This window comes from Zingiber officinale, chromosome 7B, assembly GCF_018446385.1.
Source record: "Zingiber officinale cultivar Zhangliang chromosome 7B, Zo_v1.1, whole genome shotgun sequence".
In the NCBI taxonomy this organism is placed as follows: Eukaryota; Viridiplantae; Streptophyta; class Magnoliopsida; order Zingiberales; family Zingiberaceae; genus Zingiber; species Zingiber officinale.
The window spans coordinates 104,994,060-105,013,656 of record NC_055999.1 but is presented as its reverse complement, the minus strand read 5'-3'; the positions used below and the strand labels follow the sequence as shown (position 1 = coordinate 105,013,656).

Genomic DNA, 19,597 nt, shown 5'->3' with positions numbered 1-19,597 from the left:
ACAAATAAGGAAAAATTTAGGTTTAATTAAATTTTTTGGCAATTCAATATAGAGAAATAAGAACTGAAATAAAATTATTATGGACTATATAAGCTAAAATAAAATGATGATGAAATTGAACTAAAATTTTAATTATAATTTTTAAAAAATGGGTGGAATTGGAGCTCACCTTAGCCCAAGGATGGCTCCGCCTCTGATTAGCTCCGCAAGGATATATAACATATAAATTGAAAAATGTTCTAAATTTTTGCCCCCATGGATCAACATCATTGGTAATTACAGGGGTGGATTCAGCCACACCCTTAGTATTATGGGATTTCATCGATGGAAATAAAGGATACCGTCCCTTGTTAATTATGATCGCTCCTCTATACTTGAATTTCTAAATTTGCTGCTCGGTAATTACACATGATGTTACTATAATAGATTATAGGATCAATTTATAATAAATGTGAAATGTATTATAGATCACCTAATCATTCATGTAAAAGAAATTCGTATGAGATAGTCTTGAAGGGCCGAATGAGAGTTATCATTTTTTTTTTTTACTACAATGATATACGTCAGGAATCTTTCGAGATTTCTTGATGTTCATGTGTAAAAAAACACTAGATTCTATTTCTATCAATCGTCCTTTTCCTTCGGGGACCCAATCTTTTATATTTATTTTAGGTCCATTTACGTTATCAGTCCATTAGAAATAATATATAGAAACCGGACAACGACAAACCTTCACATAGTTAAAATATTAATCAGATCATTATATTATTGAACTTAATTCTTGATTGATGATAAATTTGTGAATTATAAATTTGCATAGGTAAGTGTACGTATAACAGAGAAATAAATTCCAACAGAAGATAGTTATGAGTCTCACAAGAGTAGATGAGACTCACAAATCAGACGTTACGATATGAACGCGAGTTTTGCTTGGTCTCTACTCATGGAGTTAATGAGCGGATGGGGATGAGGATTCATTTGTGAGTAGTCACATCTGAACAACTTAGACAATTTATGATGATTTGGAATTGGACTTCGAATTGGATGCATCTATCCTTCACCCACATATAATACAGATCTATGTCAAACAATTTCTCTAACTGATTTAAACAATTGCAGTCATTTTTTTTTTAAAAAAAAATTAAACTTATATTCTCTCAGTCTCTCTAACCCTAACAGCTGCCGTGAGTATCACCTTTAAGTTTAGGAGCATTTCACTGTCATTTTGAAGATAACTATTCAAAAAAGAAAAAAAAACAGTGAAGCACAAGAATGGTAAGAAAATTATTTCTTTAGAATCTTCTAGTGGAAGCAGTCACTTTTCACATAAAGGCATATGACACAGCTCAAAGAACATTATCCATTGTTGACAGTGAGTTTGTAAATGTTTATTTTCAAATGAGGATGCAAGAAAAGATCTTATAGAATAATTTATTGTAAAGTCCAAGTTATCATTCCCAATGATTAGTATGAGCGACTTTGAATATTTTTGTGAGAATTTAAATTTGACCTCAACTTTGAAATGTATGCAGAGGCACAATAGTGACTAGGGATTAGTGATTGTTCTTACATATAAAAATTAATACTACTTTTTTTAGCAACAGAAGTAAGAGACATAAAGAATTCAAGCATACTAAGAAGCTAATAGGCTCCAAATCCTTATTTCTACTTCATGACTTATGACTGTAAATAACCTACGTACCCATTGGATGGATAAGTTTGTTGAAGTGGTCAATTGAGTCGATTGGAAAGCAACGAGTTGATTGACTTGGATTTAAGTTGATTCGTTGACAGATAAGCTTACAATCCTGACCTGTTGAGTCATTTGAAGGAGTTGAATCAATTCAAATGGATTTGAGTCAATTGCCGATAAGATTTCCTTATTAAGATTTAAGTCAATTGAACATAAATTAATCAGCCAGAAGCTACCTAATGAGCATCTTATCCTCTATTTAAATGCTACCTTAGTAGTATAAACGAGGGTACAAGAGGACATAAACACACAACTATAGTTATTATTCTTCTCTATAGAATACTCATTCTATGCCTTGTAACTATTTTAATGTGATATTTTTTTCTCTTCATCTCCTACTTTTGTTACAAAAAAAAGATATCTTTCATATAGGTTTGTCCTCCTCTAATAAAGGAGTATTTTAATAGTAGGCTTCGGACCTAATCCACCAAACATATATCTTGATTCATGCATATGCAATAGCTCTATAGCAGTTGTTGTAATACACTATAATTTTGCAAATATGTACACCTTCCTTTATTACCATGTACTCAACTTCTGTTACTCGTGGGGCAGGGGTGAGGGGGCCGCTGGGCGGCGGGACCCGCCTTTTGCAACATGTACTCAACTTCTGTTATCAAATTTGTTATAGTATCTAAATTTGAACTTGTTGGAGAGTAAGATTGATCAAGATTTCTATTTTGATATTTGAGCGATATATTGTCTGGCATGGTTGTATTGTGTTAGCACCTCAAGGCTAAAAATGGTTTCCTATAAAAGTAGGGGCGCAGCGAACAAAAGAGAATACTTTGTTTGTCATTGCACTTCATCAAGGAGCATCATGTGGTTTCACAAGAGCCTATAATGTAGGATAGAATCCTTTAATCGATGCAATTCCTTTGGAGAAACTCTAGTTTAGCATGATATAGAATGGAACTCTGAATCAGAAGATGTCGATTGGGTGACCATGAATTGGTAGGCGGAGATAGCCAGATAGAGCAAGCAACAAGAAATCTTGATAAATATCGAAAACAAAAACAAAAATGGTAGTGAAGAAACTTAAACAAAAGGTTGCATGAGATGCAATAATTCATGGAGAGTTGAAAGTAATTTCAGTAGAGGCAATATGAACAGCGTTGTTACATGTCACCATGCTGGTTTCAGATATCAATACACAACATTCACAAAAACAAAACAAAACAAAACAAAACAAAAAACAAAGAAGGCACGCACACAAAGAACTTAAAATAACACTAGGCATAAACCAACATGCATATACAGAAGCAGAAACTTCTCTATGTACAGCAGTACCACAGCTTGAGAGGAAAGAATAGGTATGGCAAGGCACCGATTATTCACACATTCAATTGTTCTCAGCTGTAGCAACAATATGGCTGAAGGCAAAAAGGCAGGATCTTCTACTGCGATCCCCATCCGAAACCGATCGCGTCAAACTAGACCCTGGTCTCGAGCACCTTGTCAAGCATGGGCTCGTCTCAGGAACTCCCATGCAGAGCGTGGAGTGGAGTTTCATGGAGGGGAACCGTTGGCAGCTCAAGGATCTGAAAGAGGAAGAGCCTAAAGGTGGCACCCCTGTGCAATGGATGTCAGGTTTGCAGAATTGAGTGGGTTCATTAGACTCAGATCCCTCAACAGTTGGGCAAGTGGTGCATATAGATAACGAAAGGCTTGTTCGGGGCAGCTCCCTGACTGGACTCATCCCAGGAATCTTGGTGAACGAGACGATGGCATGCCGGCACAGTGGGCAGGGTATCGATCCTGGTGGACCTGAAATAATAGTTGTCGTGCTGTTGGTGGAACACAAGTAAAGCGCACATCTGGTGCAGAACTCGTGATTACAAACTGCGACATGAAGATACTATGGAAGTAAATATGCATATTTTGTAAGTTAACTTCAGCATTACATTTAAAATAGCTTATTGCCTAAAGAAGTGCCTCGCACCAACCAAACCCTTGTAGATTAGATTTGATTAGCTATATGTGAAGCAATATTTCAGCAGTGATCATATCTCAAGATGCATCAAAGTTATATTCCACACTAGAATGAAGGTATGGTGACGACACAACTGCATTTTTGATACATGTCTAGTTCCATTTCTGAATAATCAGATGAGAGGGCATTTAAGAAAATGAATACAGCTGCATTAACTTGAGCAAATAAAGGACAATGTAACAGGATAATTAAGCCGAAAGAGGCAAAAACATATTGGCTAATAAAAATTGCATGCTAGATATAAACTAGCGCCAAGAATAAACATGCCCCGAAAGTGGAAAGAGGCTTGTACCTTCAGCAGCGACTGTGCATCTTCTTTCTAAACAAACTACACATGGATCAATACATGCAGGTGAATGGATTGTGCTTCTCCAACCAAATTCTCTAGAAGAGGTGAACAGGTACATAACATTATTAAATAAATAAATAAACACCATGAGAAACAAGAATTAAGAAAGTGCAAGCCAATAGTATTGAGCTGGTACAGTTAATATGAGCAAGAAGCATATAAACTCACCGAGCAATTTTTATGATGCTCATGAGGGGAAGAGATAAATATGGAGAAGGAAGAATCTTTATGTTAACATGTAGTTGCTTATTCAGAATGCCTTCCAGCCAATTTCTACGCCATGAATGGGCTACCGTTAAAGGAGTGCAACTGTTTAGGAAAGCAGCAATTTATGAGATTATACAAGCATTTCCACATGTGTCAATGGCAACATTGAAACAAATGAAGTAGAAAATTGGAAATAAGTAGTACTCTAGGAACATAAGATCAGGACCTTGGATTATTTTCAATATATAATGATAAAAATATCAGCATTTACTTAGGGCCACTTACACACCTGTTTGAGATAATTGGGAACATTTTGCAATCTTCCTCGATTTTATTTTTTTTCTTTCCTTCAAAGCAGGAAAACTAAATCTAAACTATTGGGTGTCACTATTCAAGCAATTTGCTTGTGTGCATTTTCTAGTGTAAAATGAAACTATTTTAACATCATTTCTGTGACACTTTTAATTTGCATTTCTCCATGTCTGTTTGGCTAATCAACCACAATTCAATGTAGACTCTAAATATTGCTTTTAAATCCATGTAAACTTCAAAGTTAATCTCATTATTGAGTAAAATCTACAGAAACATGTCCAAGCTAAGAGGCTTTTTAGTTGTGAAGTAAGCACCAGTTTTTCCATTCAACTAACATCAGTTACATATATGACAGCCATAACAAAAAAAAAATCAAAGATAAGAAACTGTCACATTTACTATTATTTTGTTGAGTGTTTATGAGAACTACAAAAATTGACTAAATTAGAGTTAATGATTGCAAAATCAGTATTAAATAGCCAAAAAAATTTGAGCATCAGATGGATAGGATCAATGAAGCCAGAATTAAAGAAAAATCAAAAAATATATATATAACTTCAAATTATTTCATACATAAGATTACAAAATGGTGTTCACTAATCTTAAAAAGGATGTTGAATTTCAATTTATTAATAATGGGAACAATAATTAAAAAACTAGATTAATAGCATGCAATATATCACCATAATATCAATATTATAAGTATTATTATAAGACTAACAATATCTATATGATATTATTGGATATTACCAAATATATTTTGATAGTTCAAGTCAAGGTTTAAAATTTCGACCCGTGCCGAGGTTTCGGTCTCAGACCGGAACGATACGGTTTCGGTATCGTATCGTGCCGTGCCGATACAGTTTCGGTATTTTTTATTTATCTAATTATAAGATAAATATGTTTATGGTATATATAAAAATAAGTTGTATATTGATTTACTATAAGTTCTCAATTATTGAATAATTTAATATTGTTAGAAAAAATAATTAAAAATAAATTTATTTAAATAGAATTGATATAACAATAATTCAAATTAAAATGGAAGTATCTATAATAATAATAACAATAATAATAATAATAATAATATTATTATTATTATTATTAAATAAATAAAATAACTATTTATTCATTTAATTAATTAATAATTAAATAATATATATTTTAAATAATAAAAAATTTTAAAAAAATAAAAAAAATCAGAATATAAATATAATTTATTAGAATTTTTAAAAAAATTTAGAATTTTTAAAAAAAATTTAGAATTTTTTTTAAAAATTAAATGAAATTTAAAATAATAAAAAATATATTAGAATATAAATAACAATTATTATATTTTTTTAATTTTTAAATAAAATTTAAAACATTATTTTTTCAGAATATTAATTAATAAAATTTATTTAATTTTAAATATATTTTTTTTATATTTTATTAGGATAATTTAATTAGGTTTGTAAAAGCCTCTTCGGAATATCACACTCCTCCTTAGGAATTGTTTAAATTTATTAAATAAAATAAATAATTATTAAAAAAAAAAAAAAAAAAAAAGGGGCGTACGCGAGATCGCCCGCGATCCCACGGGACGCCTCCGGCTGTGCCGAAGTCGTCGCGCACGACGCCTTCGCTGCCGAAGTTGTCGCGGGACGCCGCCGGTGGCGTCCCGCGTCTCCTCCGGCACCGCCGAGACGGGAGGTGCTCCCGTGCCGGTTTCGGCCGCCCGGCGGAACGGTAAAAACCGTCCGTGCCGGGCGGCACGGAACGGTATTTTATACACTGGTTCAAGTTATATTGTCTATTCTTGCAGCAGCATCACCTCCCTCATCCCTGCCATGTACATATTAGAGGTTAGGATGGCAAGCTCGCAACAATAGGTAATCTTTGATGTTATATCTACTTGAGGAAGGAAGAGAGGAAAGGAAGGGTGTTGAAGGAGGGAAGAGAGGAAGAGAAAATGGAGGGATTCCCTTTTTTTTTTGCCTACTTGAAAGGATAGGAAAGAAGAAATTAAAGAAAAATGACAAGTTAAACTATGATTTTGTCATTTCCAAGACCATGTAGGGTTACATAGGTCTTTTAACACTTTTCTCTCTCTCTCCCCTCTTCTACCCACTTTTGGAAGGAACCAAAAGTGGGGAAAAGATACCTAAATTCTTCCTTTTCTTACTTTACTTTTGATTTTTCCAATCAAAAAGACAAAGGAAATTATTGTGTTACGCCCTAGTATGAAGTAACAATAAGAATTGTTGTGTATAAAATTATCTAAAAAAATCCATCAAAAGACCATATACTTCTTTTTCACAACAAATTGAGTGTTAGCTACAATCTTCTTTTGACATAGAAATCTCACTCCCTCATGCTAACACCACTGGAGTATAAATTTCTCATAGCAATCTCACTAAGTAGGTCTTCCCTAGACTAATGTCAAGCATAGATAAAGAATTTCGGAGATCAAATAATAAAATATAGAGATCATTACAGAAAGAAAACATAGTGCTACACATGTATTGACAAATTTAACATAAAACATCATTACACGTAAAGAATGTGCAATAACGTATGAAGTGAAATCATAAGCAAGCATATAGGGTATCAACAAGATCAAAAGTAACATGTGAAATATAAAAACTTAAGGAATTGCAAATTGGAGGTATTATCCTCTTTATAGGGATCACATACAGTTTTATCCAATGACAGAGCTATCTCAATCAGATGTCCAAAAGACTCAATATCCACGAAAAGCAAGCACATACCCAGGCACATGGAGAATCGCTTGCACTCCTTTGGACAACATGACTACTAATACTAGTTCCCAATATTGTGGCACAAAACAAGTGTTCAAGCATGCTAAGTTGAGTGCATTATTATAAGTCAAATAGAGTCATATCGAGTGTTCAGGTTAAAGACGATATAATGATGACTATTAAGGAATTACTAGATCAACTTATAAAACAACAACCATGAGTAGCAATTAAGATTATCATGGTTCAAGAGTGTTTTGTGATTTATCAAGTACAATATCAATTGTCATGACTTAATCATTAGATTTTGCATTGAATAAGTCGATTACGATCAATTTACCATAGTGGGCATATTCTTTTATTCTATTATGAAGATCACATAGGTCACGATCAAGGAATAAATAAAAGCATAAAGTTATATTGTGTTAAATAATCAAAAGCAATGATTGGTTAATTTATGTTGAGTCTACTAGCCTAGATTAAATATTGAATCAACATCTTTAACTAGTACCATCCTATATATTTATACATATTGGTTATTATAGTTGTATATCTTAGCTAGGTTTATAAATTTAGTTAGGTTTAAGAATTATGTGTAACTAACTCAACACCACCATATGCTTTAATAACTAGGTCATGTGTGCAAATGCTATGAACTTGGCATAAAATCAAGGTTACGAACAAGATATAATGAACTAATTTGTGCTTAAAAACTAATAGTTATAATTTATCAATCCAAATTAAATTAAATCTAATAACTAAATCAATATTAATCAAGGACATTAGTAGACTATAGATACCAAATAGGGAAATTGTAACCCTTGCGTGGGACAGAAAATGCAGCTCTAAATTATACAAATTCAAGTTCATATAAATTGATCCCTACTCCAAAAGTCCGATTAAGATTTCCCTTAAAATATCTAAGTTAGGTTAATAGTGATCAAAATTATAATTATGCTTGCAACCAAACAAGATAATGATATGTTATTAGATATGATAAGAAGGTCAATCCAAGTAATTAGGATATACTACCAAATGAAATTAACTGATTAGGTTAAGATTTGGCTAGAACTGGGTGACAAGCCAATAGATTAAATCTAAATTGAATCATGGTTCAATTATGGTCACAGTTAAAATCAAGATTCGGGCTCCTGTTTGATCTTGGCTAAATCAACGACGGTTGAATCTAACCACATAAAAGGTATTAAATTTAATTGTCTAACATTAATACTAAAGCATAAAGATTTATGTCAAGTCAAACTTATCAAGAGATAGAGTTCAATTGTCAAGATTAGACTCTATTAGTTCATAATTCAAAATAAGTATCCAGTTAAGATTTAATAAGTCAACAATCATTAGATTATGTATTTACTTAAAGAGAATAGCTATTAAGGAAAATATCTAGTGATCACAATTTAACTAATTCAAATTCAATTTGATTAAAATTTTATTTAGAATAAATTAAGATTATGAAATATAACCTTAAGAATAATGAGAAACTCATGATATTCAAAGCTATATAGTATAGAAAGTCCACACTAGTATAATGAACGTGTATCTAACATGCATATCTACTGGAGCAACAGTAATTGTGGATTATAAAACTTATGTTGTATCCACAAAGGAATATGGGTTGAAGCATCTATTAGCATTTACTCACGGAGAAATGAGGTTGTATAAATATATCAATTAAACTTCTCTACTTTCATGCCTACTAAAATTACATATCATGCCTCATCTATTCAATGTATTTGTCTAATTTATTTAATCTTTGTATTCCATCAATTTACACTAGCAACTAAAACAATCATCAGTAATGTCCAGTAAGTCACAACAAATACCACAATGGAATAAAGATAATGATAGAAAAAGAATGAAAATCCCCTAAATATATGCACCGCCAAGATAGAAGGGGAAGAACTACCTCAATTTTGAAAATAAAACTTCCTCTTCTAGTGGCAAAGCCGATCCCAAGCCCGGTTGAAAAAAGGCGAGGGTTGCGCGTTAGGTTGCAAGTCAGCATGAACTTTTAGCTAAATGTTCAATGAATTAATTCATCAAATTATTATGCTAATGTAGGATGTTCGAATGAACACATTGCAGGTCTGACTATAACGTCTTGGCAAGAACAGCTACATATTCATGAGAACTCGGGTGTAGTGCTAAATATGCAAGAATTTGCATTGTAGGATTCGACTATAATGTATCGGCAAAGACAGCTACATCTCCAAAAGAACTTGAGTGTAGTGTTAAATATACAAAAGTTCTCACACCATAGGTTAGATAAGAACAAATATTATAGAAAAACTAATGGTCCAAGATTTGAAACATGAACATGGGAACGCTCATAGGTAAAGCAATGGAGCTAGTCGATTATATGATTAGAAGAATAAATATTTTATGTGTACAAGAGACAAAATGGATAGGAAAGAATGCAAAAATGATAAAGAATTCAGGTATTAAATTATAGTACACAGAAAGGAGTAAAATAAGAAATAGAATAGGTATTATTGTCAATAGTTCACTAAATGACAAAGTAGTAGTAGTTAGAAAGGGTGATAGGATTATAGCTCTCAAGATAGTAGCGGCGAAAAAAACTATTAATCTATGGTAAAAGGTGAAACCGTTATCTTGGCGGCCCGTCCAAGGCAGCCCCACTCTTCCTTGAAGGGGTAAATCATGGGGGCATCGTCCAATAACAATAGCATATGAAGGGAGGGGTGAGGCAACTGGGGCATTCCGCACCCTTTGAGAATTGATCCAAAAGAAACTATTAATATAATTAGCATATATACACCTCAAGTAGAATTAGATGAACACACTGAATCTAGATTTTGATACGACAAAACATTTCGTCAACCGAAATGATTTTAATATGAGATCTAAATGAGCATATAGAGTGAAAAATGAGGAATATGATAGGGTACATGAGGGTCATGGGTTTGGAAAAAAAATGAAGGGAAAATTATATTAGATTTTGCAACGACATATGACCTTATACAAGCTAATACGTTTTTTAAGGAAAGAGAAGAACACTTGATCACGTTCAAAAATGGGAATAATAAATCACAAATTGATTTTGTTATGGTTAGAAGAATGGTAGAAAAATTTATAGAGATTGTAAGATCATCCCTGGAGAAAATTTAACTACCCAACATAGGTTAGTAGCGTTGGATATACACCTCAAGCATAATATTAATAGAATGAAAAAATATACGACTCCTACAATTAAATAATGGAAGTTAAAGGATGGAAAACAAAATATATTTAAGGACAGGGTAGAAGTACAAGTATTAGAAGAAATATACGGTGACTTGAATACGACATGGGATAAGATAATATCAAAGTTAAAAATAGTAGCCAAAAGAATACTCGATGAGTCAAAGGAACGTGTACCACTAACTAAAGAATTTTGGTAGTGGAATGAGAAAGTACGAGAGAAAGTGAAGAAAAAACGAACAACCTACAAGTAATTATATACTTATAAGAAAAAGAAAAACTTAAAAAAACATATAATAGCCAAGAAAGAGGCTAAGAAAATAGTGAATGAAGTTAAGAAAATAGTGAATGAAGTTAAGAATGAAGCGAGAGAGATGAATACAAGAGATCTTATCAAAATAAAATGTATTAAAGATGAATGCAAATAAGATGTATTAATAATGAATGCAATAAAGTACTAGTAAATGATAAAGAAATAAAAGAGCGATGGAAAAGGTATTTTAATCAACTTTTTAATGGTCAGATGACCAACTTAATTTAGGTAATTTAAGTAGGTCAAATGAGTATAGAATTTTAAATTTTTATCGTAGAATTCAAACATAAAAAATAAGAGCAAGCTTTAAATGGGATGCAAAATGGAAAAATAGTTGGACATATTCCGATAGAGGTATGGAAGTGCCTTGGGAAACAAGATATTGAATGACTCACAAAGTTATTCAACTTGATATTGAAAACTCAAAAAATATTTATTGAAGGGTAAGTACTCTAGTTCCCTTATATAAAAATAAAGAAGACGTACAAAATTATGTAAACAATAGGAGTATTAAACTAATGAATCATACTATAAAACTTTAGGAAAGAGTAATAGAAAAAATACTAAGAAGACCACATTGACCGAAAATCAATTTGGATTTATACGAAATTATATGGAGAACCCTAGAAAAGAAAGGTGTTAGCATATCGTATATTGAACTAATTGAGAATATATATGCGGATGTAATGATAAAAGTGAAAACTTAAGATAGATTAACCGAAGCGCTTCCCATAAAGATAAGGTTACATCAAGAATCAACTCTAAGTCCCTATTTTTTTACACTAATCATGGATGAACTCACTAGACGCATCCAAGATACAATACCGTAGTGCATGTTGTTTGCAAATGATACTATTTTGGTTGATGAAACATGTCAATAAGTAAATGTTAAACTCGAATAATGATGGGAAACGCTAGAAGTGAAAGGTTTTAACCTTAGTAGGATAAAGACATAATATATGAAATTTAAGTTTAGCAATATTAGACGTAATGAGACAATTGTTAAGATAAGAAATGACGAGTTATGTATAACTGAGAGTTTTAAAGTATTTAGGATCGTTTTTGCAAAAAGATGGAGGGATTGAGGGAGATATTTTACATAAAATACAAGCGGGATAGTTGAAATGGAGAACGCCAGATTTTTTTGTGATTGTAAAATACCTCTAAACTTATGGGAAATTTTACAAAACAACGATTAGACCTGCTATGTTATATGGAGCTGAATATTGGACTATGACGCGTGCACATGAACAAAAGATAAGAGTTAAAGAGATAAGGATATTAATGTGGATGTACGGACATATAAGGATGGACAACATAAAAAAATAAAAATATTAGAAAAGAAAGTCGAGGGGCACCTATTGAGGGAAAACTCCGAGATACGTTTAAGATTATACAAACATGTAAAAACCAACAAATGTTCTAGTTAGGTGATGTAAAACTATGACCAATGTTTATATCAAACGAGGAAGAGGAAAGTAAAAAAAAAAACTTGGTTAGCAACAATAAAATATAATAAAATTTATTTAAACATAAATGATGATATAGGAGAGGATAGAATCCAATGATATAAAAAGATTCATATAGTCAACCTCACCTAGTGGGATAAGACTTAGTTGTTGTTGTAATAACCAATGGTTCTACAAAAAAAAGAGAGGGGAGGTTTATTTACAATACCTCAAATTTGAAAATAAATACTCTTATACTCCTCTTCTGATGATCTGATGATCAATGGTTCTACTATAGAAAAGAGAGGTCTATAATACCAAGTTGAAGGAAAATTAGAAAATTTTCTCACTAGGAATTAAAAGAACATCCTAGCTCATAAAATTTGAAATTCACTAAAAATAGGAGAACTCAAGCCTTTAGAATTTAAAATCTAAATTACAAATTTCAATTTTAGGTTATAACATTTAATTTTAAATTATCATAAATTAGGTTATTATAGATTATTGTTGATGTTGGATGCACCAAATAATCGAACCTAGTTTTAATATTGCTAAAGATTTCAAAGTTAAGGTGTGCTATGATCTAACAAGGTTGACCAAGTGTGCAGATAGCTCAACCTGGGCAAGGAAGTTTGGACTAGGCAGGAAGACTTGGTGTACACCAAGCGAGAAGTTTAGACATGTTTGGAGGACCGAACGTCTAGCAGTTCAATGGGTCTTGGAGGACCAGACATCGAGAGGAAGTCATGGAGTCGGAGGATCAAATGGCGAGCGAGAAGTCCAAACGGATAACTTCTCCTAAAAGGAGTAGGTAAGAACGCATGAACAATAAGTGTCAGTTCGACCTAGGGTTTCACGTGAAATCCAAAAGTCAAGACCGAACAATCCAAAAGGTGACCAAAGTTAGGGCATTCTAGGCGACTGGAAGGTATCCAAGTGCCTGGAGGTCTGGGCGATCTGGACAACCGAATCCAGCCACGCAAGCAACTGAATTGGCGTGCCCTGGTTGGTTGGCACACATCAGCTTTTAGGCGCTCGGGAGTAGTCCAAACGCCTCGGAAGGGATAAAGGTGACTCAGATAGAGCTTCAACCTGGTGCGGCCACGTCAGCGGTCCAAGCGCCTGAGGTGGTCTAGGCGTCTAGATATGGATAAGTCAGCAATGAAAGTGGATCGGATAGACCTCAGTAGAGGCGCCTAGAGCTGGTCTAGGCGTCTGAGGTCAACCTATATAAAGGCCCTTTGTCCAAGAGCTCGGAACAACTTTTTCTAACATCTTTAAGTGCTCCAACTGTGGTCTCTCTCCCAAAACACCCAAGCTACGCTGAGACTCTACTCCGACAAACGCGCATAAGTCTACAACTTAAGATTGTCGGTATACTTGGTGCATAATTTCATTTCGTCTTATTCATACTTCGTTTTTGTCGGTAAAGTTGTTACCGATCTTAACCTTTGTAATTGACGGATTGATAGTGAATTGTTCATCGAAAGCGATCAACGATATTGGGCCTTGGACTAACAGCACAGGTTGTGAACCAAATAAAAAGAAAGATGTTAGTATTGTTTCTGTTTTTTGTTTCTGCTGTTTTCTCTCAAGTTTTCAAAAAACATGAAAAAGTGACATGTGTTATTCACCTGCCTCTAGCGCTTTTTCGATCCTATAGTGTTGCCTCCTCCCTTCCCTCTATTTGAGCTCTTTCTCTCAAGTAGACACAACATGAATGTCCACCCTCCTACATGAATATCACCTCACTCGAGATCAATCACTAAGATTTATGTTACTTGTGATGACCCTAGAATTTTCCTTTCATTGTGCAACCCTACACATAACCTCCTAGTAGCTTTCACTCAACATAACATTAGTGCACAATCATGCAGAACAATACGCACTCACACTAGCAATGATATGTAGGTACATGCACTCATCTGTCATTTATAATGTGCCATCATTTGCACTAGCCCCTTTTCTTTCAAGGCACCAAGCCTATCACAATTCACTTGTAAAAAATAAAAACATCTGGCTCTTAGTTTAAATTTAGCTACTTTTTTCTATTGGCTTGCTAATCATGGATTTATATTCATGGATTTAAAATTCAGAGCGTCAATGGAACGCTAAGTAGGCATCAAATTTTCAAGTACAAATGAACCAATTGATGCAAGTTCTTATCTCCTTCCCTTTATAGCAAGCAATTCTTATAGCCTCTGAACCTCAAGGACCCTTAAATAGTTGTTCAATGCTTTGCAATGAATTATTAGACTTATAAAGATCAAATTAGGTGATTGATCTATCCTTAGGGCTACACTACAAATTAAGAAATTGTTGCCAGGTAGAGGTGCAAAGCCACAGTTGGTTGAGGTTGGCAGTATAGGGATTGAGAAACAAAAATGATTTAGATTTTTAATTATATTTGTTTTATAAAATTAATTGATATAATTAATTGAGAGGTGTGAAGTGGATGAAATGGCGACTAGGCAAGTATAAAATCAGTAATTAATAGATCATTGATAGGATTCTAACTATTAGATTTATTAGGCTTTAATAAAGTACATGATAGATTAGTAAATTTTGAAAATTGATGGTAGATTGTGTTGTTCATGTTGTCGGATATGCTGAACCCTGCATTGTGGTTTTGTATATGATGTGTTCAAGTGTTGTTACAGCATTCACACATCTATCATGCTCATTATATTGAGGATCATGACACCTTTCACATTATAAGTTGACCATTCGTGATAAAATATCACATGATGCTAATATAATAGTCTACATGATAATAACCAGGTGTCCATAATGTCTACACATTGTAGTTCAACAATGTTGATGTCATTCCATGATGCTGATATAATAATCAAAGCATAGTGATTTAGCTTCAGTGCATATATCAGTTGGGACTTCGACCAATATAAACATATAATAGCTATTAAGACCTTTTGGACAATTATTAGTTATTACAGCTCATAAAGAAATCTTACACGTATTTTATATCAATGAGAACTTCCAGTTGCTGGATGTAACATCATTAGGGCTACCCAATTGATGGTAGTCATACCTGTGTTTAAGAGAACACATGGTATCATTCTGGATGGATGTATGGGGAAACACAAGTCAGGCCAAATACACTGTGAATGCATTGACATGCCTATAGGTTATATTGATAATTGCAAATCATATAATGCAAGATATTCGAGTGGCAGAATGTATTGAAGGAGACAAGATAATGCATGAAAAGGGATGGTTAATGCAAGTGATTGTAATTCCTTTTTTACAAATTTTTTCCTTAGTTCTATGATACAGTAATGAAACTGTCGTTGTCAAGCCTTATTTAAGTTTTAACCCATACCCATGTTGTCATGCAATCTATTTTGCGCATTGTGCTCACTTTCCTTATTTTGCTTCTAATCTCAGGATGATTTTCTAGTTGCTCACACTAGACACTTCTAGTTGGTTGTTTTGTGATTGTGATTGAGGTATGTTGCATAGTTATGTTATTTACTCCAACATGACTATAGATCATGTGTGTCATGCAAAATCTATTATTTGGTAGATTGAATACAGAGGGGGAATGACAATTGGTGTAGTTATTTCACCATTGAGATTATTTAAAAACATAAACAGCAGTAAGTGTTGCATGTGATCAATCTCCAGCTCCAATTAAAGTTAACGTTATGAAAAGTCTAAACAGGTTTAGCATATTCAAAGCATACCCATTCACATTCTCAGTGCTCAAGCTGGCCCCTCTAGCAATAAGAACCTGGATGCACACATGTAATATATAAGCATAGCAGTTAAATATAGCCGTGGAAGAAATTGAATGTCTGCAAAAATTACTTACTTCACAACACACAGCATTTCCACCACAAGCAGCATAATGAAGGGGTGTACTTCCAGCACCTGGTAATTGACATCAATAGATATGTCAACTAAAAGACATACCAGTTTTGGGATCAACACCACAAATAAACTGAAGTGCATGTAGTATATAGAGATCTCATGCAGGAATAACTAAAAGAAATAATGGGATGAACTAGTTTTTTAGTGAAAAAAGGAAAAATGATGTAGTATCGTGAGAAACAAACCTATCAGATCAATTGTTGAGCCATCTTCCGTTGTGACCTCGGAGACTGAAGCACCCAAGTCTAAAAGCAAGCTAACAGTCTCTGCATGGCCATTTAGTGCTGCCATGTGAAGGGCTGTAATGCCCCCATCTGCTTTTTGGTTAACTAATTTAGACAAGGCACTGCCAATCACAAATTGGAAAGATCTAACTTTACGATGAAGACTAAAAACACCAAGAAAACTGCATAGCAAAGGTAATACCTCTTGTCAAAGTCAGAAATAGTAGATTCATGGGTAGATTTTCCCATCATGCTATCCCAAAACTCAGGTATACTTGGAACATAGTCAGCAAGGATAAGCCGGATGCAACGAGCATGACCATTTAGAGCAGCAAAGTGGAGAGCTGTTCCCCCATTGACATAATCTGTTCTGTGAATCTATTGACAATTTCCAAATATTATATGAGAGCTATTAGTAAGGCATAACGAGAACAAAACCAACTAAATATGAGAAAATGAAATGAATAATAAACTTACATTAGGTTTGAAAAGCATTAGAGTTTGAACAACCTCCCAGTGACCATATTGACAAGCTTGCATCAAAGCAGTCTGCAACAGAAAAAGATTTATGATATTAAAATATGAAATAGAATTTTTCCACTATCAAAACATACTACAAATTAAGGAACTTGTGATCTTGCAGTTTCAACAGGAAGAACGTAGGACAATAATAACCAAGAACATGAGTCAATTGGGAACAAACTAAGGGTTTTAGTTCTACCTGTCCTCGTATGTTCCTCAGGTTAATGTCGACTCCAGATTCAATCAAAAGAGATACAATCTGCAGATTAAAATCTCAAATAAACTTCCGCATACGTAGATGAGTAAATCCCGATCAAAGTATGAAATGAAAGAGGGGAAAGGTGAGTAACTACCTCGTGGTGGCCTTGAGCTGCAGAATAATGGAGAGGCGAATTCCGAACACCAAACGTCGAGTACCGGGCGAGCCGGGGATTGTACTCCAAAAGCGCCTTGGCCTCCTGAAGATCCCCATCCCTCGCCGCCGAGACTAGCCTCTCCCCGGATGCGGAGCACCCGAAGGAGTTACCCATGATGCTAAGGAACCCCATTATCTCGAAAACACCGCGACAAATCCGAGAATAAGGGGGGAAATCGAATTTTCGGGGAGCCAGAAACTCTTACCACCACCGCCAAAAACAATCTAACAGAAAATTTTCGGACATCTACAATTCACCGCTATATCAAAACCACCAAGAGCTAGCAACAAACTCCGTTACAATTCCAGTCCACGGCCCAAAAAATATCATCGTTAGGATGAAAAGCACGAAGTTACGCCGGTGTCCCGGACCACTCGACGCGAGTCTCCATCCTCTGCGTCCTGAACTGCCGGCAGATCGGATTGAGGCAGGGAAGGCGCCTGCATCAAGAGAAGAACAATGTCGACTGAATCACCAAAGACGCGGAAATGGTACAACAACAAATGCAGAATAATAAATAGGGGAAAAAAGAAGTGGAAAGGGAAATACAGAGCTGTTAATGGAGTATAATAATTATTATTATTATAATTATAATAAATTATTATTATTATAACCAAAGCCTGTCTCCGTAGCTCCCTCCCCACTGGCAACACATGTCTAATAATAATAATAATAATAATAATATATTATTAGAGTGGGTTGACAAAAAATATAGAGATAGGAGATGAAAACAAACCTTCTATTAAGTCTAAATATTACAATTTAATTCGTGAGATTTATAATTAGTCGACTGAAATAGATATTTTCAGACAATAAACTGTAGTTAGGCAATTTATAGTTGAATTTTAGTGTGTCTGGTGTTAGATGACTAGTGTTTGATTAGTTGGATGGTGCTTAGAAGGAAAGATTGTGTTTTTTTTTTGGAACTATATGAGAGTATTTCTTCATATAGTCTTTGGAGATTCTATCTCTAATAAAAGAGTAATAATTCCCATTTTGATGTTATCATTTTTGAAAAGCTTCAAATATGTGATCTCGAATTCGATCTTGATGTCTAAAACCTCTTGTTCAATGTATCTTTATGTTAATCACCTCATTCTTTGTATTGTGTTTCTCATATTCATTTATTAATATTATTATACTTTGTCTTGGGTGAGTGAATATAGTAAATTGGGAAACTGTATTACATTTCCTTGATCTTTGGTTTTCCTATTTAGCTAGTCGATGAGAATGGAAGAGAGTTCTTTACTTATTATTATGGCTTAAGATGGAGGACGGTGAATTAATTGTTTAGATACATAAAAGATTTAAGGAGATTTGTAATGAACATTTTGTTATTGGTGAAAATTAAGGTAGAGAAATGTGCTTATTAAGTATTTAAAGCCCCACTTATTGTAAATTTGAAGATATATGGAATTACATGAAAGCTCGAATTTATAATACTTAGATGAAAGAAAGAAGAAACAACATCCAAAAACGAAAAAAAAAAAATGCAACAATTGATTTAGGACGATAAAGTTGGATATATTGCCGTAGAGATAATTACAAGCTGTCAAATAAGAAAGGAGGAATGGTTTAGGATAGATAAGCTATCTGAAAGATTGGACTATTTTGTATGGTCGAGCTATCTTATTAATATTGCAGAGTATCAAGCTGGCCGGGTATTTGAGTGTCAAGTTGGCCGGTCATCGAATAAGTCGTGTCAGCCTAGTGCCTAGTCACCAAGTCAGCTAAGTGTACTGTCGAATCAGCCAAGTGCTCTGAGTGTCGAGTGGGTCGAGCCGGAGTAGATTGTTGTACCAAGTTAGGAAAGGAAACGTTGAAGCTTGCGTTTGATACAGTTTCCTTAAAATATATTCGTCCGCTTCCAATTATGCTTCAAGATTACGAAGGATGTTTATTTCCTAAGATACAACGGGAAACTACAATCACCACTAAGTACTAGTCGATTGCAACGAACTGAGTTCATATTCGAATATTATCATCGGTAGACCGTCGAGTGAAATGCATGATAGAGACGACAAAATGAAAGGGGGAATAAAGTGGATGGAGATTTCTTTCTCTTGTATCTACTTTTATTTACTTAGGTCATGGAGAACCTCTTTATATAGGAGCTTCATACCTCCACTGTAGTAAATGACCAAATAAAGTTCATTTATCGCTATTACAAGTCGAGTTGCAAACATCAGCCGTTGACAAACAATAGTCAGTC

General features: G+C 34.0%; 1 protein-coding gene across 2 annotated transcripts; it reads right to left on the bottom strand.

The window, feature by feature from the left end:
• Positions 1-2,821: 2,821 nt before the first annotated feature.
• On the bottom strand, positions 2,822-17,895 carry LOC122006687 (probable E3 ubiquitin-protein ligase XBOS32). 2 transcript variants are annotated; one of them, XM_042562277.1, is made up of 10 exons: positions 17,323-17,895; positions 17,169-17,228; positions 16,925-16,996; positions 16,650-16,825; positions 16,409-16,569; positions 16,165-16,223; positions 16,037-16,083; positions 4,264-4,404; positions 4,039-4,130; positions 2,822-3,520 (listed from the first exon to the last, which is right to left on the bottom strand). In XM_042562277.1, exons 1-10 carry the CDS (start codon positions 17,515-17,517, stop codon positions 3,096-3,098), a joined length of 1,428 nt encoding a protein of 475 aa, XP_042418211.1. In that variant the 5' UTR covers positions 17,518-17,895; the 3' UTR covers positions 2,822-3,095. The 2 variants fall into 2 exon arrangements, with proteins under 2 accessions (XP_042418211.1, XP_042418210.1); XM_042562276.1 differs by having other exon boundaries at positions 2,822-3,595; positions 17,323-17,894.
• Between the last annotated feature and the right edge of the window lie 1,702 nt (positions 17,896-19,597).

Coding starts and splice junctions, on each gene's coding strand:
- LOC122006687 (XM_042562276.1), bottom strand. CDS start 17,517: ATGGGGTTCCTTAGCATCATGGGTAACTCCTTCGGGTGCTCCGCATCC. Junction 16,224..16,408: donor CTCAACAATTGATCTGATAG/GTTTGTTTCTCA, acceptor GTCAATTACCAG/GTGCTGGAAGTACACCCCTT. Junction 4,131..4,263: donor AGCATCATAAAAATTGCTCG/GTGAGTTTATAT, acceptor CACCTCTTCTAG/AGAATTTGGTTGGAGAAGCA.